General features: G+C 47.5%; 2 protein-coding genes across 4 annotated transcripts in view; one reads left to right on the top strand and one right to left on the bottom strand.

Moving 5' to 3' along the window:
* Cidec (cell death inducing DFFA like effector c) overlaps positions 1-5,677 on the bottom strand; it is a 12,916-nt gene extending 7,239 nt beyond the window's left edge. The window contains exons 1-3 of one of the 2 annotated variants that reach the window (XM_050148582.1): positions 5,595-5,677; positions 4,408-4,485; positions 3,005-3,158 (exon numbers count right to left, since the gene is read on the bottom strand). In XM_050148582.1, the coding sequence (XP_050004539.1) occupies positions 3,005-3,158; positions 4,408-4,460 (207 nt within the window). In that variant the 5' untranslated portion in view covers positions 4,461-4,485; positions 5,595-5,677. Of the gene's footprint in view, positions 1-3,004; positions 3,159-4,407; positions 4,486-4,707; positions 4,863-5,594 lie in introns of those variants that run through there. The other variant, XM_050148583.1, reaches the window with a different exon arrangement.
* An 8,107-nt stretch (positions 5,678-13,784) lies between these two features.
* Positions 13,785-17,990, top strand: Jagn1 (jagunal homolog 1). Of its 2 annotated transcripts, none has more exons than XM_050148496.1 (2): positions 13,785-14,006; positions 17,032-17,990. In XM_050148496.1, exons 1-2 carry the CDS (start codon positions 13,918-13,920, stop codon positions 17,492-17,494), a joined length of 552 nt encoding a protein of 183 aa, XP_050004453.1. In that variant the 5' UTR covers positions 13,785-13,917; the 3' UTR covers positions 17,495-17,990. The 2 variants fall into 2 exon arrangements, with proteins under 2 accessions (XP_050004453.1, XP_050004454.1); XM_050148497.1 differs by having other exon boundaries at positions 13,849-14,013.
* The last annotated feature ends 3,345 nt before the right edge of the window (positions 17,991-21,335 follow it).

The raw sequence follows: 21,335 nt of genomic DNA on the forward strand, positions 1-21,335 counted from the left end.
AAAAAAGTAAAAAAAAGAAATATTTTTTATTTTTTATTTTTATTTTATTTTATTTTATTTTTTCAAGACAGGGTTTCCCTGTAGCTTTGGAGCCTGTCCTGGAACTAGCTCTTGTAGACCAGGCTGGCCTCAAACTCAGAGATCTGCCTGCCTCTGCCTCCCGAGTGCTGGGATTAAAGGTGTGCGCCACCACCGCCCGGCCTTAAAAAATATTTTTTAAAGATTTATTTATTTGTTATGTAAACAGTACTCACATACCCACATCATACACATACAGTAATAATTTAAACTAGAAAACAAAACTGTCCAGATTTAGGGGACAATCAGCAGCGCTCCAGTGGAGGCTCGAGATGAGCTCTGCTGACTTTACATTGTTTTCTCATTTTGATGGCTGAGGAACATTCGAGAGAATATCCTCTTGTACAGAAAATACACACGGAGGACTGGAGGGCTGGAGAGATGGCTTAGCAGTAAGAGCACCAACTGCTCTTCCAAAGGACACGGATTCAATTCCCCAGCACCCACATGACAGCTCACAACTGTCTGTAACTTCAGTTCCAGGGGATCTGACACCCTCACATGGACATATATGCATACAAAATGCACTTGAAGTACAAATAAATAAATAAAAAGAAAGAAAAGAAAATGTCCAAGAGAAGTGTCCAAGTTCATGGCAGCAAACTGGCCATTTATGCTCCAGTGATTCAGCAAATGTTTTGTTTTCAGTGAATGCTCCTTACAGGTTTTGATAGCTTCATTTGCTTCAAATTGGTTTTAAAAATCCACCACAGTTGTGTGTGTGTATGTGTGTGTGTGTGTGTGTGCGTGCACATGCACGTGCACGTGTGTCTCAGCGAGCAGAGCTCCTGTTCAGCATGAGCAATGCCCTGGGCACCATGTCAGCATGCCATAACTGGGCAGTGGCACAGGCTGTAATCCCAGTGCTCAGGAGATAGACACAGTAAGAACTAAAGTTCCAGTCAGTTATATAGTGTGTTTGAGGCCAGCTACATGGGACCCTGTCTCAAAAACAAGCAATAAAATCCCTTCTTTAAAAATTCCTCTAGGTGGGAGTAACCTAGCCTGTAACCCCAGCACTCGGGAGGCAGAGGCAGGCGGATCTCTGTAAGTTCGAGGCCAGCCTGGCCTACAGAGAGAATTTCAGGGCTGTTTGTTATGCAGCAAAACCCTGACTGGAAAAACAAAACAAAACCATAAACAAACAAACAAACAAAAGAAACCCTGTCTAACTGCCTAAAACAAACTAACTAAAATAAATAAATGAAATTTAAGGTTGAATGGGTTGGCTCAGCGGGTAAAGGTGCTTACTGCCAAGTCTGCCGACCCACGTGATGAAAAGAGAAGATCAACTCCTGAGAGTCATGCTCTCATTTTTATGTGCATCCCATGGCATGCGTGTGTGCACGCATACACGCGCAGGTAAACAATCATTGCAAAAAAATAAAATTTAAACTTCCCCAGTTGCAACCACATTTATACTCTTCCCTCAACACAATCCACACCTCTGTGCCGCCAGACATGGACTCAAAGTCCAGAAACCTCACCTCGAAGGTTAAGTCAGCAGACGTCCTCCAGGCCCTGGCAGTAAGTGTCCCGTCTGTCTGTATGGCAGAGATGGGGTCTCACTGTTGCTCCCTGTATCCCGTAACAACAGAACCCTGACTAGGAGGTTCTCAGATTCTACAACTCTAAGGCTCTCCTAAAGTACCAAGGGATGTGAAGGGTTAGAATCAGGTATGCTAAGAACACCACAATGATGCAAGTGGTCCCCAGAGCTCAGAGCAAAGGGGGAACCAGTCCTTTCGAGCTCTTTTGATTCAAGGCCAACTTGGCCACAGGAGAAGACAAACCTGGTCCTAGGAAGAACAGAGCTGATTCTCAGGAGTGAGATGAAAACCTCACCTCGAAGGCTGTCAGCTATGCGCTCTGCATGCTAAATTGGCTCTGACAGCTGAAAACCTACTGCAAACGTTGGGCTTGTGAGGGGCACCTGGACGCACAGGTACAGGGGTTAGGTAGGCATCAGTCCCGTGCAGCTGAGCCAGAGAGACCTGCGGTCACATGGCAGAAGCAAAATCAGAAGAGACTGTCAGAGGGGCAGAGGAGGAAAGATGAGAACTGGGGCCTGCTCTTAGCACTCGTGCTTCTGTTAGTACAGGAGCTGGTTGCCCTGGGTTTCCACGAATGAGAACTGACTAATTGTCCAAACAAAGGCTTTTCCTGGAAGTTCCAGCCTGGGAGACAGGTGCAGGGAGACTTGTGTGGGAGTGGTTAGGAAATGCAGACCGGGAACACGCAAGTCCTGTTTCCTCAGCTTCTGACACCTCTGCAAAGTTGTTTTTATGTTGTTTAGTTTTAGTGCGTGTGTGTGTGTGTGTGTGTGTGTGTGTGTGTGTGTGTGTTTAAGGTTTAGGCCTGGGTCTTCTATATAGACCTAGTTGGGCAGGAACTCCCTATGTAGAGACCAGGCTGACCTCAGACTTGTGGTCCTCCTGCTTCTCCTCCATGCACCACTATATTCAGCCTTGGTTTTAACTTCTTTTGAGATGTATTCTTTATGTAGCTCAGAGTATCCTGAACTCATTTATGTAGCCCAGGCTGACCTCAAACCTAACATCTTCCTACTCCAGTCTCCCAAGTCCTGGGCTCCCAGCACGAGGTACCATGGATACTGGGGAAAGGGAACTAAGAGCCCTTTCAGCAAGAAAGTAACCACCCACCTACTGTTAGTGTGTAAGATGGCAATTTACTGTCCTCCTTCTGTCTCTTGACCATGCCATTTATCCATCACACACACAGGTCTCCAGGCAAGCAGCGCCAACCCTCCAGCACGGACACCATCAAGAACCTTTCACTGCTCAAGAATGTACTGCGCATGTGCACAGACTTTCAGCTCACGGACCTGAAAGACGGTGCAACCGACAGCGTCAACCCTTGGCCAAGGCTTGGAAAGAGCCTATGCAGGGTACAGCAGATCCCTTACCTTGCCCAGGAGGTCCTCCAGGCTGTGAGCCATGATGCCTTTGCGAACCTTCCGATCTGCGGTGCTAACTCGGCAGGGCCTCGCCCTGGGGGCTTCCCGCCTGGGCTTAGACACCAGCTGTTGGGTCACCACTGCAGTGCTCACTGCCACATGCCTGGGAACACCAGTTTGAACATCAGAAGACCTGCCTGCTGCCTCCAGAGCTGCCCACGGCTGACCCAACCAATCAGGGCAGCCCTTCCGAAGATACATCTCCAATTTGGGTGGGCAGGAAAATCAGCAGGCTCACTCCAGTGCCTTTGAGTGGAGCCTAGGGAGTTGCATATCTAACAAGTCCCCAAAGCCCTGTCAGTGTGGCAAGGCAGTGTGTCTGCTTCTCTGGCCTTGGTCACCTTGCCTGTGAAGGGGAGTGAAATGGCGGGCCCCCCCGTAGAGTATCTGGGCACTCTGAAGTACGCAGGGTAGAAAGAAAGGAGTGGGAGGATCTGCGTCTGGGATTTCCTGGGCTCAAATTCAAAGCTTGTCTGTGCTACAGATTTGCTGGTGACAGAATACACAACCTGTGACTCAGTTTCCTATCTATTGACTTGGCATATAGCCCCCACGACCCAGAGTAGCCCCGAGGCTCCTGGGAGATCAGGAATGAAGGCTCCCAGGGTCAAGCCCTTTCTACTCCAGATGTGACAGAACCGTGGTGGTGGCAGAGAGAGCTTAAGATGGGAACTTGTCCAGACTGCAAGGTCTTGGGTTCTCCTCTAGGCCTCCTGAATCATCTGCCGGCTTCACTTTAGGATTTTGTTTGTTTTGTTTTAATGGGCTCTTTGCTTGTTTGTTTTTGAGATAGCATCTTGATCTGAACCCCTGGAACTTCTTTTTTTTCTTTTTTCTTTTTCTTTTTTGGACCTGAAACTTTCTATGCAGACCAGACTGTCCCCAAACTCACCAAGATCCTCATGCCTCTGCTTCCCGAGTCCCAGGATTCAAAGTGTATGCCTGGCCATATCTGTGTTTCAGGTAGACACCCACGTGATTTTCCTTTCTTTTTCTTTCTCCTCCTCCTCCTCTTTTTCTCCTCCTCCTTCTCTCCTCCTCCTCCTCCTCCTCCTCCTCCTCCTCCTCCTCTTCCTCCTCCTCCTCCTCCTCCTCCTCCTCCTCCTCCTCCTCCTCCTCCTCCTTCTAGGATGACCTATGTCGCCCTGACTGATCCGAAACTTGCTGTGTCCACTACAGGCTGGCCTCAAACTTACAAAGATCTGCCTGCTTCTGCCTCTTGAGTGCTGGGATTAAAAGCGTGTACCACCACATCCATCCCCTACATGGTTTTTATACCTATTAAAGTTTTTGAAGTTCTAACAGATGGCTCCCCAGGTTCCCCCTTCCTTTCCATCCCTGGCTCTCCTTACCTGGACAGTGACTTGGGGTACAGAAGGCTGAGAGACTTCATGGCATAGTCCATCCTTGTGAGCTGAATTGTGTTGGACCTGGATCGGAGGCAGAAACCCATCTGGTTAGAATGGGAAGGATGGGAGAGGGTCCCTCTCTTTCTTTCTTTGACCCACTGTATCCCCAACCCCCACCCAGCAACCCTCTGCCCCAGTCTTTCACCCTACCCTCCATTTCCCTGAATCCATACCAACTACAGCTGCGCCAGCGTCTACCACCCCCACTATTCCTCGGCTGCTCCCAGCCCCAGCCCAACTCACTCCATGTTTCTCTGTCCCAAGCTCTGACTATACTGAGCAGAGGAGCCCAAGCCAGGGCTGAAGAGGTCCTCGCTGCTTTGTCCCTGTCCCTGGGGGCAGAGTCCACACTCTGCTGGCAGCGGGTGAGTCACCCCACCTCATGCCGTGAGAGACCTGAAAGTCACCTATCCCCCAGAAACTCCACAGGCAGTCAGACCGTGGAGAGCCTGCTCTAACCATGGGCCCTTGAGCAATAAAGCCCTCCTGAGGCCTAGCCCTGGCCAAGAGAATTCTGTCATGTTAAAGACTGTCTAGGTTTGTGCTCTCCGATACCATAGCTGTTACCCACACTGAGTCCTTGGCACCGTAACCAATGTGGCGAAGGAGTTGACGCTGCACTTCTACTGAGCCTTAACTAATTTAGTTAGATAGCTACCGTGCTTTCTAGCGGGATAGTCCTGGGCTCGTGTGCCTCTGCTTTTCCTTCTATATTGCTGCTCTCTGGTTCTTGTCTGTTGCTTATCTCAAACCCAGAGCTCAACGTAAGCTACCGAGAAGCCCCAGCTCCCTGCTGCCAACTCAGGAACGCCTCTTCTGGTTGCTCACAAAATAACCCCTCTACCCTGCCCTTCTCTGTCTATTTCTGCTGTAGCTCCTGGGTCCCTGCTGCCCCTATCTCCAAGGCCTTAGCCCAGGGAGCGAGTCTGAATGCCAGGAGTGGGCAGACATGGGTCCCTGCCTCCTCAGTCAAGTAAAACCATTCTTCCCTTCTGATAACTCGGATTCTCCCCAGGTCAACCCTACAGAGTCAGAGTCCCCTCACCCCCACCTGATGCTACCCAAGCGCTCTTGTTCAGTCCAGTTTCTTATACCCTACCCCTCACACAGCTCCACCAAACCCCCCTCATCTGCTGTCTGGTAGCCAAATACCCCAGCTCCTCTCCTCCCCCTCACCTCCTAGCCTTCTGGTAATACTGCGTGGCCAGGCACAGCCCAGGCCTCCCTCCATTTTATTTCTGTGTCCCGTGAAACCACTCCCCTGGCCCCCAGCCCCAGCTAGGGAAAAGAGCATGGGGAATGAATTTGAAACCCTCCCCTAGGGATTTCAAGTCAGACTGACTTCCAGAAAGCCCCGAAAGGGGGAAGAAGGCATGTTTCGAAAGCACTAGAAGAAAGAGGTACTGCCCAGGACATGGTACCAGGCAAGAGGGCACAGGAAGCAACAGATGCGGACTGTGGTCTGTATTCTACCCCCACACCGGCTGTTCGTGCTCACATGAATTGCCTTCTGTCAGCCCTGATTTTCTCCTCTGCATAAGGAATAGCACTCCTTGTTGAAGCCAGGTACAGAGGCTCGGAGCTGTAATAGCAGCTCTTTGTAGACTGAGGCATACGAAGAGAACCATGAGTTTGAAGCTAGCCTGGGCTATTGAGTAAAGGCCTGTCTCAAAAACAAAAATATATACATAATGAAAACTTTTGCAACTTAGGCACTCAATAGATAGAAGTGATTGCTATTGATAAAATAGTATTGCAGTATATAGAAACAGAGATTAGAACAAGGTGAAATATGTAATGTTAAAATAAAATATCTAAATATCTTGCCAGGAGAGGTAGCTCATGCCTGTAATGACTATAATCCCACCAAGCACTTGAGAAGCCAAGGCAGGAAGACTGCTGTGAATGAAGCCAGCCTGGGCTACAGGGAGTTTATAGGCCAGCCTGGGCTACAGGGAGTTTATAGGCCAGCCTGGGCTACAGAGTAACAATCTAGCAAGAGAAGGGAGTGGAAAAATCACACATCTTGGGTATAGTGAAGTACATGACAGAGGCAGGAGGATCATCTCCAATTCAAGACAAGCCTGAGCAACAGAGTCTCAGAAAAAGCTTAAAAAGAGCATAAGATCTATAATCTATTGCTGTGAACACTACAACTTAATTAAAAAAATTAAGCTAAGGCCAGCAAGATGACCCAGCGAGTAAGGGCACTTGCTGTCAAGCCTGACAGCCTGAATTTGATCCCCAGGACCCACATGGTAGAGAGAGAGAACTGACTCCCACGGGTTGTCCTTACGGGAATCAACACACACACACGTGTGTGCACACACTTAATAAATAAAAATCTCGACATCAAAACCTCTACAAGAAACACTCACATCGTTTCTGGAGAGATGTCTCAGTGGTCAAGAGCACTGGCTCCTCTTCCAGAGGATCCAGGTTCTGTTACCAGCACCCCCACATGATCATTTATAACTCTAGTTCCAGGGGATCTGATGCCCTCTTCAGGCCTCTGTGGGCACTGCATGCATCTGGTGCAAAGACATAAACGCAGGGAGACACTATACACATAAAAATAAATCTTCAAAAAGTCTCGCAACCAGAGAGACAGAAAAGGAAATTTATTCGGTGTGACCACACCAGGAAAAGTGAGAGGACCAGCCTCTTAAGTACTGTTTTTTGGGGTGCAGATGGCAGCTCTAGGATTCCACAGGAGAAGAACAAAAAAACGGCACAGCTGGAGATGGTAGCCCTGCCTCCCAGCGTTTGGGAGGCAGAGGCGGGGGAATCTCTGTGAGTTTGAAGTCAGCCTGAATAACATGGTGGATTGCAGGCTAGCAAAAGCTACAGAATAAGGCCCTGTCTCAAAAATTAAAACAAAATGGGGGGGGGGGGAGACAATAAATATGACAGCCAAGCTGTCTTGTTCAAACTATTCTAATCGGCTGCTACCTCCAGTCTGGAGTATGGGTCCTGTGGTTGCTAGGAAGTGGACTGCCTCCCAGGTTGGCTGTTCCTGGTTTTTGGGACAAGCTGAAAAGGAAACAGACTCAGAAGGAAATTCAGAGGGGCTGAATCAGAATGAGGACTGTGTCTTCTTCCTTCAGGTTGAGGGCAACCACTGGAGACTTCTAGGCACTACTGCAGTGGTTTGGAACAGGATGTGGCAACGGCTTAGTTCTGGCAATCTGTAATGTTTCTACAAATCCTTTTTATATCTATCTTATTTTTAAAAAAATTATTTGTGTATGCATCTATGTATGCGGATCACATTTATGCAGTGCCTTTAGAGGCCAGAAGAGGGCGACAGATCCCCTGAAACAAGGGTTGCAACTTGTATGGCACTGAGAGCAACATGTGGTGTTAACCACTGAGCCGTCTGTCCAGCCCTCGCCCACCCCTTTCTATGTGTGTACTTAAGTGTGTGGGGGCATGTGCGCATATGTGGAAGTCAGAGGACAGTCTGCTGAAGTTGGTTCTCTCCTCCCACCCTGTGAGTCCTTGGAATAAAACCCAGACTGGGAGCATTTCCCTGTACCTGCAGAGCCATCTCCTGGGCTTTGTCCCAGTAAACCTTGAAAATGTCTTTCCTACCCCTGGTATCTTCATCTTTAAAGGGAAAGGACAAAGCTCCAGGTACAATGAGTGGAAACAGGCCTTTAATACCAGTTTTTAAGATGAGAAATTAAAATTTTTCTCAGAACCTTTTCTTTCTTCCTTCCTTCCTTCCTTCCTTCCTTTCTTTCTTTCTTTCTTTCTTTCTTTTTTCTTTCTTGCAAGGTTTTCTTTGTGTAGCCTTGGTTTTTCTGGAACTTGATTTGTAGGCCAGGCAGGCCTTGAACTCAGAGACCCACCTGCCTCTGCCTCCCTGAGTGCTGGGACTAAACCCAGGCACCTAGCTAGGACAAGTTTTTTTTTTAATTTATTTATTATGTATACAATGTTCTGTCTGTGTGTATGCCTGAAGGTCAGAAGAGGGCTCCAGACCTCATTACAGATGGTTGTGAGCCACCATGTGGTTGCTGGGAATTAAACTCAGGACCTTTGGAAAAGCAGGCTTCTCTTAACCGCTGAGCCATCTCTCCAGCCCGACAAGTATTTTTTTTTTTTTAATGCCTACCACATGTACAGGCACAGCTGAGTTGGGGAAGCTGATTCAAGCCTTAAGCTAGCAAAGGGTTAGAGGTGTCGATGCAGCATCAACTCAGAGATGCGCAGCTTTTCTCTGTCCTTTGGTCACCTGGCAGGCCTCTGCAGGTCCAGGGGAGGACTCCCTGGCTCCCTCGGCACGCCATTATTTAGAGCTAAGGCAGTCCCTGGAAGAGGCAACATTCATTCATTGAGCGCTGGCAGCTTGTCGCCTTGATAATGCGGCAGAAAGCAAGACAGCTTTAGGCCACTCGGGAGGAGCTGGAACAGAGACGCAGGCACTGGAGACTGGAGCATACAGCTCTCATCCTGATCCCTAGGCAGCGTCAGCCTTGGCCACACACAGAGAGGTCCTGCCTGTGTGGTGGCAACACAGGTGCTTTAGCCCAGCACTCAGGAGACAGAGCCAGCCTGGTCTACAGAGGGACTACCAGGACAGCCAGTGCTACATAGAGAGATACACCTTGTCTAGAAAAACCAGAAAAGGGGCTTCACAAAAACAACAGCGGAAACGTCTTCTGTTTGTTTCGTTTTGCTTTCAAATAATGCACTGGGAAGAAGGGGGAAAATGTAAAACGGTGCAGCTGGGCGCAGTGGCTCAGACCTGTGTCCCAGCCCTTTAGCGGCAGAGGCAAGCCCATCGCTTTGGGTTCAGGTCTCTTCCCCCTGCATAGAGAGTTGAGGACTATAGAGTAAGACCTTGACTTTCAAAAAACACAAGGGCCGTCAAAATGGCTCAGCGGATACTGATGACCTGAGTTCAGTCCTTGGGAGCTACGTAATGGAAAGAACTGACTCGCCTGAGTCACCTGACCACACCTGTGTGTGTGTGTGTGTGTGTGTGTGTGTGTGTGTATGTGTGTGTGTGTGTGTGTGTGTGAAAGAGAGAGAGAATAAATGAGTATAATTTAAAAAAAAAAACCCTGCAAACAAGAACAAAACCAATGTCTGTGTGGTAACCAATGTCTGGAGAACTAGAGAGGTAAAGCAGATAATCTGATGTCCTGAGGGGAATTAGAGAGAAACCATCAGAGCACAAAGAAAGCTAGAAAGGCCTTTTATTCCTTCACTTTGGAGGTGGAAGAGGCCAAAGGATCAGGAGTTTAAGGCCATCTCATCTAAATAGAAAGTAAGTTCAGGGCTTGCCTGGGTTACGTGAGACTCTGTCAAAAAAAGAAAGAAAGAAAGAAAGAAAGAAAGAAAGAAAGAAAGAAAGAAAGAAAGAAAACATGTGATTCAACAAATCTGAGAGTAAAACACAAAAATATCTCAACTTTCCAGCAGACGGCAGAGCCGGGGAATGTCCAAGGGAAGCAGTTCTGCAAGGAAGTTCTAGGGAAAGGGTCAGGTCCCTCCCTTCTCCATCCACGCCCCAAACATTCTATGTGTACTTGATGTTTCTGGATAGATAGGCCCGAGGGTGACTCCAGCCGGCGGACACACTAAGTTTATCACTGGAATAACAGAAAGAAAAAGCAGCAGAAAAAAAACAGCCCAATGCAGTGAGGTGCCTGCCTGAGGGGCTTCTTCACGGACTTTGGAAAAGGCCCTTGGATCTCACTAGAATTAAGGGGCACAGAGGACTCAGTTCTGGTCCCTGACTTTGGAATTCACATTGGAAGGGCTCTCAAGTCATGCACTGTGTGAGACCCTTCCAAGACACTTTAGAACAGAGAAACACTGTGGTGATGACTCAGAACTGAGCAGGCAAAAAGGGCCCTTAATCCCAACACTTGGAAGACAGAGGCAGACGGATCTCTGTGAGTTTGAGGCCAGCCTGGTCTACATAGTAAGTTCCAGGTCACCAGCCATGGTTATATATAGAGAGACCCTGTCTCTCTACAAAAAAAGAAAAAAGAAAAAGAAGGAAGAAAGGAAGGAAAGAAAGAAAAAAGAAAGGAAGGAAGGAAAGAAAGAAGAAAGGAAGGAAGGAAGAAAAAAGAAGAAAGAAGTTTGACAGGCTGGAGAGACAGCTCAGCAGTTAGAGCACTGTTGCGTCGCAGAGCATCTGGGTTCAGTTTCCACAACCACGTGGTGGTTCACAGCCATCTATAATTCCGGTTCCAGGGGTCTGATGTCCTCTTGGGGCACCATGCACCCACATGGTGCACATACATTCGTGCAGGTGAAACACTCATAAAATAAACTTTTGTTTTGTTTTGTTTGAGACAGGGTTTCTCTGTGTAATCCTGGCTATCCTGGAACCCACTCTGTAACTCTGTAGACCAGATTGGTCTCAAACTCAGAGATCTATCAGCCTCTGCCTCCTGAGTACTGGGACTAAAGGTGTGTACCACCATGGCCCGGCCCTAATAAATCCTTTAAAAAAATAAAAAAGCTGCATAAGCATTCAACTATTCTTCATGGGGGCAGGAGAGATGGCTGAGCGACTGCTTCCCTTCCACGAGCTGGAGTTGGGGTCTCAGCTCCCACTGAGGAGGCTCCAGCTCAGCCTCTTCTGGTTTCCACAGGTACACACACACAGGTTCCTACACACATACACATGCACATGCACACACGTGTGCGCACACACACACACATGAACACACACGCACACTCGCACACACACATTCTTCATGCTAACCTTGTGATACTCTGAGCAAAATCAAAGACACAAGAAGCCAGGCACAGTGACACATGCCTGAGTCCCAACATTTGAGAGGCTAGAGAGAATCAAACAGGAATTGGGGCCTCTTGGACAGCATCAAGAGAAATTGGTTTTTGTTTGTTTGTTTGTTTTTGCTTTTTCGCTTTTTCGAGACAGGGTTTCTCTGTGGGTTTGGAGTCTGTCCTGGAACTAGCTTTTGTAGACTAGGCTGGTCTCGAACTCACAGAGATCCGCCTGCCTCTGCCTCCCAAGTGCTGGGATTAAAGGCATGTGCCACCACCGCCCGGCCCGAGAAATTGTTTTTGAACATATGAAAGGATGGTATCACAGAAATAGAACTGCAATTTAACCAGGACTGTAAACCCTCCCCAAAAAATAATAGAGGGCTGGAGAAATGGCTCAGTGGTTAAGAGCACCTACTGTTCTTACAAAGGATCGAGGTTGTCTTGTTTTGTTGAGATAGGGTCTCACTATGCAGCTCTGACTGTCCTGGAATTCACTATGTAGACCAGGCTAGTCCAGCATGTATATCTGTGCACCAGATGCATGTCTGGTGCTAGAAGCTTCCAGATCCCCTGGAACTAGAGTCATAGGTGGTTGTGAGCAATGGGAATTGCACGCGGGTCCTCTGCGAGAACTGCCAGTGTTCTTAACAGTTGGGCCATCTCCCCAGCCCCTGACACCTGTTTTTAAGGAGTTTGCATTATTTGGCTTTTTTGGGAGGGTGGCGGGAGACTGGGTTCCTCTGTATAACAGCCGTGGCTCTCCTGGAACTCGTTCTGTAGACCAGCCTTGAACTCACAGAGATCCACCTGCCTCTGCCTCCCAAATGCTGGGATTAAAGGTGTGAGTCACCACCACCTGGCACATTTTTGTTTTGAGTTAATACATGTTGGAAAAATTTTTCCAGATCAGTGAGAAACACCATCTTTACTATTTCTTCCTGCAGCTTCTCAGAAATATTTTAACTCAAAGATCTTCCTTATCCAGCTCTCAAGCCTCTGGGTTGTTTCTAGCTTCTGCTACTGATATAGACTTCATCTATATCAGTCTGATCCCGTCCAGCCCATTCTCCATACAGCAACTAGATATGTGTACATAAATGACAGCAGACAGACAGACAGACAGACAGACAGACAGACAGAGATGATAGATGACAGATAGATAGATAGATAGATAGATAGATAGATAGATAGATAGATAGATGATAGATAGATAGATAGATAGATAGATAGATAGATGACAGACAGATAGATGATAGATGGTAGATGATAGTCGATATCTCTCTGTGTTGCCTATGCCGACCTCAAACTCATGCTTCAGCTTTCTAAATGGTGGGATTACACACATGCACTATCATGCCCAGCCCAACCATTTGTTTGCATAGGTGTTTGGTCTGCACGCAGGACTGCACGCTATGTGTATGCAGTACTCACCTCGGCCAGAAGAGGGTGCCAGAGAGCCTGAAATTGGAATTTCAGTCTAGTGTGAGCTGCCGTGTGGGTGTTAATCGCCAAACCCCAGAGGGCTGGAGAGGGATCAGTGGTTAAGAGAGCTGGTTCTTACAGAGGACCCTGTTTTGTTTCCTGGATCTTACGTGGTAGCTCTGAAAGGAACTCCAGTTCCAGAGGATTTGACACCCTCTCCTGGCCTTCTCTGGTTCCAGGCATGCATCAGGTACTCAGACATATACATGCCCTGCATGGTGACAAGCCCTCTGTGAATTCAAGGCTGACCTACATAGTGAATTCTAGAACAGCAGGTGCTTTTAACCACTGACTCATCTCTCCAGCCCCCCCTCCCCCTTTAAAAGACAGTTTCCCACATAGCCCAGGTTGACCTCTTAACTCCCTATGTAACGGAGGAGGAACTACTCATCCTCAGGCCGCAGGGTGCCACTCAGTTTAGATCCTGCCACTATGGATAGCGCTGCAGTGGAGAAGAACTGCTTCTATGCTGCCTCAGCCTCTGAGTGTCGTCTTTTGACACAGAAGCTTCGGGAGTATGACATCTTTGCTCTGGACCCTAACCTCATGGTTGTCCGGAGCTGCAAGAAGTGTAAGCGCACAACCAGTCACTGGACAATTGGTCAAAGATGCTAAATCTAGACAGGCATGGAGTTTAAGACTATAATCACGCCTTGGGAGACGGAAGCAAAAAGACTGTCAAGAGTTTGAGGCCATCCTCAACACAGGAGACCCTGTCTCAAGAATAGGAACTTAGGGTCTAGGCTCGGCGGTTAAGAGCCCAAAAGATCTGGGTTCAAATCCCAGCACTCACACAGTAGCTAACAATAGTCTATCTTACATCCTTTTCCAGTCTCTCCTTGCACAAGAAACACACGTGGTGCATATACATATATATGTGTGTGTGTGTATCGACAAAACACACAGATACAAAGAGATAAGTAAGCTTTAAAATGTTTTATAATCAAGTAAAAGTGAAAATTCTAGGGACTAAATTAATTCCTCAACCGTCCTACTCCCGGAAGGAGCAAGACTGGTTAGAAAGACCAAGGACGCATGCGCGGAGGAGAAACCACAGAGTCGGTCCTCCCGGGATAGAGAGGCCGGAAGTTCTCACCACGCCGGGTGGTGGAAGCGTCCAGCGGCGGCGAGAACGGCGTCCGCTGTGGGTTTGACTGAGTCGGTGAGGCACACGGTCGGCGTCAGCGGCCTGGACTTCGGTTCTGCACGATGGCGTCTCGGGCAGGCCCGCGAGCGGCCGGCACCGACGGCAGCGACTTTCAGCACCGGGAGCGCGTCGCTGTGCACTACCAGATGAGGTATGAGGTGAGCCAGGAGCACCGAGGCCTTCCCCGGGAGGATCCTCACGGCGTCGCTCCTTCCGCCAACTGTCGTGTGCCACCGGGTCCGCTGCTCCGGCGACCTCCTCGGGTCTGTTTACAGGCCGGGGAAGCCCAGTGGCCCGCCTTGGCCTGCCTTATGCTTTGAGGGGATCCTGGTTGCACAGGCTCGTGGATCGATGCTGCTGGTCCCACTGTGTGCCCTTGGGAAAGTCATTTTTCTTTTTCAAATCGAGTTCCCCCACAGTGTAGAGCTCAGGCTGTCCTCGAACTCACGGCCTTCGCTCCTCAGCCTCCCGAGTGATGGGATTTCAGGAATACACCTGGTCTGAAAACGAATTAGCATTTTTTTAAATAAAGAAAACGAGAGAGAGAGAGAGAGAGAGAGAGAGAGAGAGAGTTTGTGCACACGAGAGCAGGTAGAGGGTTTGGATCCCTCGGGGCTGGAGTTACAGACGTGTATGAATCCAGCTGCGGTGGGTACTGAGAACCAAACCCAGAAGGACGACAAGCCATCTTTCTCAGCACGCCTCCGAAGCGACTTGGTGAGGTAAAGGCTAGCTTTCAGGAGCAGCAGCCAGTGCTCTGAACCACTGAGCCATCTCTCCTGCCCCCAAGCAAGTTATTACTAACAGAGCCTCATTTCCCTCATCTTCAGAGGGAGAGAAATCTTACCCTTTTTAGGTTTTCGTTAGGATGTAGCAAATCGTTAGTATAAAGGGGGAGCACAAGAAATACCACATGGCAGCTGCCAAATTGTAGGGCTCTTTGGGTGAGTGTGGGTGGTAAAAGGTGACCCTGTCTAGCCCGAGTTTCAGCATGTCCGTGTAAGGAGGTCTTTCTACGTTCCCTATTGGTTTCATGAATCCATATTGGCCATCTGTCTTTCCTGCAGTGTCTTAGGCACTGAAACATTAACAGTGAGCAAAAACAGACCTGGTATTTGCTTTCAAGTTACCCCCCCTTTTTTTTTCTTTTTATTTTTTTTCCAGGTTATACTTTCAATAAAGGTTTTGGTTTTTTTTGTTTTTTGTTTTTTTTTTTTTTGCTTTTGCTTTTGCTTTATTTTTAAGGATTAGGGGAGCCAGGGATGTGAAACACTGGGCTGTCTCTTCAGAGGGAGGAGATGTAGAACCTGTTTCCTACCCAGAAGGCTGGCAGCATGCGTGGTTAACAGCCTGGTAGCCTTTGGGCTATGTGGCAGAGATCATACCAGATCCTGCCCTAGGCCTTCATCATGAGTTTGTCAATCTATAGAGGACATCTTTGTCTGTTTATTTTTGGTTTTTCAAGACAGGGTTTCTCTGTGTAGCCCGTGGCTGTCCTGGAACTTGCTCTGTAGACCAGGCTAGCCTCAAACTTAAGAGCTCTGCCTTGCTCTGCCTCCCAAGTGTTGGATTTAAAAGTGGGCATCATCACTGCCCTATAGACCTGTCTTTATGAAAGATGTCACGTGTACTTTACAAAGAGTTTCGATGTAGTCATATCTTACTTAAGCTTTATTTTGCACATGAGATTATCACCAGGAAATTTTTCATCAAATTGTGCTGTGCTTAAATATGCATAGATTCAACTACTCGGGGTCAGACTCCTGAAGTTTGCACCCACACCAGGTACTGAGTTGTGCTGAACTGAGCTACCTTCCTGCCTCCTGCAGATTCTTAGCTCTGCTGGTGGTGGTTGAAGACAGCCCCTTGTTGGCTCAGCTGTTAAGAGCACTTGTCTAAATTCAGTTCCCAGTACCCATGTTAGGAGGCTCACATCCAGCCACCTGTAACTCCAGTGCCAGGGGCTCTGATGCCCACTTCTGGCCTCCCAGCAGCACAGGGGTGCATGTGGTGCAGACACAGAAGATACATTTTAAAAGAGAAACAGAAAAGCCAAACTGGATCCTACCTTCAAGGAGCTTGAATGCCAGAAGGGATTTTTCCCTTTTCTTCTTATTGCCCACATTTCCTATAATGAATTTTTTTCTTTAAATCCATTGAATTCTTCTGCTGGGTCTTTGACCTTTCTGTACGGAAGGATGACAAGCTCTTTGGACCTTTCTTTCTCAACTTTAGGCCCTGCCTAATGGGTGCCTCATAGCCAAGCTCTTGTTTTGTGAGCAGGAACCTTGCTCTTGAAGCTGTGAGAAGGGTAACAGCTGAGACCTGAGAGGATTAGACTGAGAGAGACGTGCTTCCTTCACATGCCGACTGTGGCTGGAGAAATGCGGAGCCCAGTCCCCTCCTGGCCTTTGTGATGGAACCAACTAACCAACCTTCCTTCCTTCCTTCCTTCCTTCCTTCCTTCCTTCCTTCCTTCCTTCCTTCCTTCCTTCGTTTTTCGAATCAGGGTTTCTCTGTGTAACAGCACTGGCTGTCCTGGAACTCACTTTGTAGACCAAGCTGGGCTCAAACTCACAGAGATCCACCTGCTTCTGCCTCCTGAGTGCTGGGATTAAAAGCCTGCGCCACCATCGCCTGGCATGAAACCATCTTTCTTACCACAGCTCGGAATTCTTGTCATGGTTTGAGATAGTGTCTTGGTATGTGATCCAGGCCAACTTGTCATTTGAGAGCCTCCTGCCTCAGCCTCCCAGGTGCCTTTACTGTTCTTTAGTTCACAGTCTTCATAGCTATCTGTTACTACCTCTCCCGTGTGTCTTGCAACTAGATTTCCTGAAACAGAAATACTTAAATGTTTATGCCTTCGTACCTGCGTGTTTCTGCCTCTGCAAAACATAGAGTGCCCACCTCCACTCACCTTAGAACCTCAGCTGAATAGCTCTTTCCTCTAGATAGCCTGCTCTAGGAGTCCATCTCATGCTAAATTGGTTCCTCCCTGGGATATCTTGGGCTTATATGTATTTACTTGAACTTTATACTTCATTTTGCCCAGCCTCTGTTAGAGGCTGTGTCATTCAGATTGTATCCATGTGTCCAGTACAGGTGCCTGGAATATAGTTGGTGGTCAGAGCAATTTGAATGAAAATTGTTTCTCCCTCTCTTCTGCCTTACAGTGTGACGCTCAAGTCTGAAATCAAGAAGCTGATCTACGTGCATCTGGTCATATGGCTGCTGTTGGTTGCCAAGATGAGTGTGGGACACCTGAGGCTCTTGTCACATGATCAAGTGGCTATGCCCTATCAGTGGGAATACCCTTATTTGTTGAGCATTGTGCCCTCTCTCTTGGGCCTTCTCTCCTTCCCTCGAAACAACATCAGCTACCTGGTGCTGTCCATGATCAGCATGGGGCTCTTCTCCATCGCTCCCCTCATTTACGGCAGCATGGAGATGTTTCCTGCGGCACAGCAACTCTACCGTCATGGCAAGGCCTACCGCTTTCTGTTTGGCTTCTCTGCTGTCTCCGTCATGTACCTGGTGTTGGTACTGGCAGTCCAAGTTCATGCCTGGCAACTGTACTACAGCAAGAAACTCTTGGACTCTTGGTTCACCAACACACAGGAGAAGAAACGGAAATGAAGCCTGCCTGAGGACTTCTGATGGGTAAACCCTAGGTCTCCTATTGAGTAGCATGAAGGGGGCTGTTCAGAATCTCCATAACTGGGGCATCTGTAATGCTGGCCCCGCGTGCACACAAGGCTCAAACTTTGGCCTTGAGTTCTGTGACCGTCTGTTGAGGTGACGAAGCTGTCGTGTTTAATTTATTCTTGACTAGCTACAGCTCGGTGACCAATGTGGCACACTTCGACTGGTTGAAGTTCAGGCCCTTCAGGGTCTGGTTTTTCCAGACTGAGCCTTATCCTTGCCTTCTCTTGGTCGTATTCCCTACTCCATCCATCACCTCTTCACCACCAATACTAGAAGAGATCTGGAATAAATCAGTACATGAGATTCTACTTAATCTGTGGGTCATGGGGCAGGCAACATATGGGAAGTTGCTCCCATACAGACTGCTCTATTCACTGCAAACCATTTTAATTAAAAAGAACCTCAATAAAGTTAAGACTGTCCTGTGCCTTGTGTTTGAGATTCAATTGAATTTCAAAATTGTATTGCTTTAGAGGCATTAGATATTATGAAAGGAGCAGATTTTCCTAAGGAACATAGGACTGTCACTGGAGGAGAGGAAGTATACAGCCCAAGTCAGCTGCGGCCCTGTGGCTCTTTGTGAGAACACCCTTGGGATGGGGGTCACTGGAGGAATGGCTCAGAGGTTAAGAGCACTGGCTGCTCTTATAGAGGTCACAGGTCCAGTTCTCAGCACCCACATGGTGGCTTAAAACCTTTTGTAACAACTATTCAAGGGATTTGATGCCCTCCTCTTGTCTCTGGACGAACTAGGCAAGTATGAGGTACAAAGACAAGCATGCAGACAAAACACTCATACACAGAAAGTAAGGGTTTGTTTTTAAGACATGGTTTCCCATTGTAGCCGTGGATGTACTGAACTCACTGTGTCCATTGTCTACCAAGTGTAGGGATTAAAGGTGTGTGTGTGTGTGTGTGTGCGCGCGCGCGCGCCAGGGCCAGACACTTAATCTCCACCTGTCAAGCAGCTTGTTTTGGCTGGAGTTAATTCTTTCTTTTTTGTTTTGGATTTTTTGTTGTTGTTGTTGTTGTTCCTTTGTTTTTTTCTTGTTTTTTTGAGACAGAGTTTCTTTGTGTAACTTTGGAGCCTACTTAACAGAGAGGGCTGTTAAGACCAGGCTGGCCTCGAACTCAGAGATCTGTCTGCATCTGCCTTCCAAGTGCTGGGATTAAAGACTTGTGCCACCACTGACTGGCTCTTGTTTTAGACAGGGTTCCTCTGTAGCTCTGCCTGACCTATAACTCACTCTGTAGAACAGGCTGACATCAAACTCAGATCCTCTGCCTCCCAAGTGCTGGGATTAAAGGCATGTGCCACCACCACCCAGCTGGGTTATGAGCTTTCTATTTGGTTATTTATGTTTATTAGTCCTTTATGTGTCTAAAATTGCCTAATAGCATCCAAAAGATTTTTCTCCAAGACAGGGTTTCTCTGTGTAACAGCCCTAGCTGTCCTGGCACTAGCTCTTGTAGACCAGGCTGACCTCAGAGATTCACCTACATCTGCCTCCTCAGTGCTTGTTGGGGCTATAGTTTTCTACTAAATGACAAATAACCTGGGGTAAAGTAAGAAGAAAGGGGCTTGGGTTCTTTTGACTTTTTAGCTTTCTGCACATGGTTCCTTGGCCTGCTTGTTTGGGAGAATGTGCAAAAGAAGCTGCTAACCCTATGGAAGCCAGAAGAAAAGGTGAGGTTCCAATATTGCCGCCTCTAAGGGCATACCTCCAGTGATCTGACTTCCTTCCTCTCTGCCCCTCCTAAAGCTTCCTTCACCTCCAAAAATGCTAAGGACTAGCGACAGTATGTGGGTCACACCTAGAAGTTAACAGTAAGTAGGGCAGGAAGGGTGTGGGTCCCTTTGCACTGGGCTGTATCATTCTTAGATGATGCTCACATCTATAACTGGAGATCTGGCCTCTACAGTTGCCATTCTTTTGTTCTGGAAATGCGTTGCTTTTATGGTCTACAGAGCTAATTCCTCTAGATGTCCTACTGATTCTTTCTTTTGGGGGATGAGTAGTCCTGGCTGTCTGGAAGAGATAAGCATGCCGAGTACTGGAACTAAAGGCATGTGCCACCATGCCCAGCTCCTACTGATATTTTTAAAGATAACTTCTTGTTCTGCCTCCAGCCTGTTGCTGCTCCTAGGCCCTGTGTTGCCATGAGCACAGCTCTGTATCATCCTCTACCCCTCAAGCTTTGAGTCCTTCCGCACTCCATGTACACACTGCCTATTCGGTGAACCTACTATAACCTTGATAAGTTCCCTGTCTTCTCAGCTTAACACTTAAAACTTTCTCTACTTAAGGGTAGGTTTCTCAGTGGTAAAGTGCTCTTCTAGCATGCACCAAAGCCCTGGGTTTGATTTCCTAGCACCAGCAAATAAAAACGGACCGTTTCTACTCTTACATTCCTTTATTAATCTTTAAAATGATGCTTATATGAAAATTCTGGAGTCTTCCAATTCTCAATTTGAAGAACAACTTTAATTATTTTCACTTTATTTCTTTATTATTTTTTATGAGACAGCCCAGAATGACCTTAAACGATATAGCTGACAATGACTTTGAACTCCTGATACCTTTGTCTCCACTTCCTAAGTGCTGGGATTATAATTATGTGTAGATGGGATTTTCTGTCCCCTCTGGTCCCACAGCCATTGAGCCTCTGTCTTTCCATTGCCCAGAATTCTCTTAGTCTGGTTGTGCAGTCACCAGCCAGCCAGATGCAGATGAAGCAAGATGAGCATGCCTCACTTATAGAAGTAGCCAGGCAGGAAGTATAGGCAGGGCAATCAGACTAAGAATTCTGGGAAGAGGAAAGGCAGAGACACAGTCGTCAGCCAGATGCAGCCGAAGCAAGATGAGAATGCCTCACTGAGTAAAGGTACCAAGCCACGCGGCTAACATAGAAAAGAATTATAGGTTAATTTAAGTTGTAAGAGCTACTTATTAATAAGCCTGAGCTAATAGACCAATTATTATAATTAATATAAGCCTCTGTGTGTTTCTGTGGGACTGGGCGGGACAGAAACTTCCGCCTACAGGCGTGCACCATTACACCTTGTTTATTGACAGCATTGCTAGTTTGCATGCCTTCTGTTCCCTTGCTCACTAGTGTTCACTCTGAGCTTATAGAATGAATTAACTTGCCCTTTTGTGGACCAAAGTCTGTATTTCACAGAGCGTATAACTGGACTGAAGCAGGAGGAAGCCCATGGACCAAGGAGTTTGCCATGAGTTCAGCTGAGGTGCACATTGCTCGTTTCCAAACAACTGCATACCAGTTTGTTGTTCTGTGTCTGGAATTCTGTTTTCTAGCCTTTTCCTATCGCTTTTTTTTTCTGCCTCATTGTTATGGTGTTCGCAAATGAGTCCTCTTGATTTAGTGGGAAGAATGCTGTTTGGGTTAGATAATCCAGCTGGATCTGGTGGTCCATGTCTGTAATCCCAACCTTTGGGAGGTTGAGGCAGGAGAAATACTGAGTTTGAGGCCAGCCTGATGAAACCCTATCTCAAAAAACGAGATTGGAGTTAAAGTATCGATCATAGGACTAAGATCAACCCTGCCTGTTTCCTAGGTTGTATTAAAGCTCTAATAGGCAAAATATTATGAAGGCATTCTAAATTTTTTAATTTTTTGTTTTGTTTTTGGAGACATGGTTTCTCTGTGTAATAACCCTAGCTGTCCTGGAATTCACTCTAGACCAGGCTGGCTTTGAATTCACAGAAATAGGTCTACCTCTGCCTCCTGAGTGCTAGGGTTAAAGGTG

Source organism: Alexandromys fortis, unplaced genomic scaffold (genome assembly GCF_014885135.2).
Source record: "Alexandromys fortis isolate MF-2015 unplaced genomic scaffold, M_Fortis_MF-2015_v1.1 scaffold_59, whole genome shotgun sequence".
NCBI lineage: Eukaryota > Metazoa > Chordata > Mammalia > Rodentia > Cricetidae > Alexandromys > Alexandromys fortis.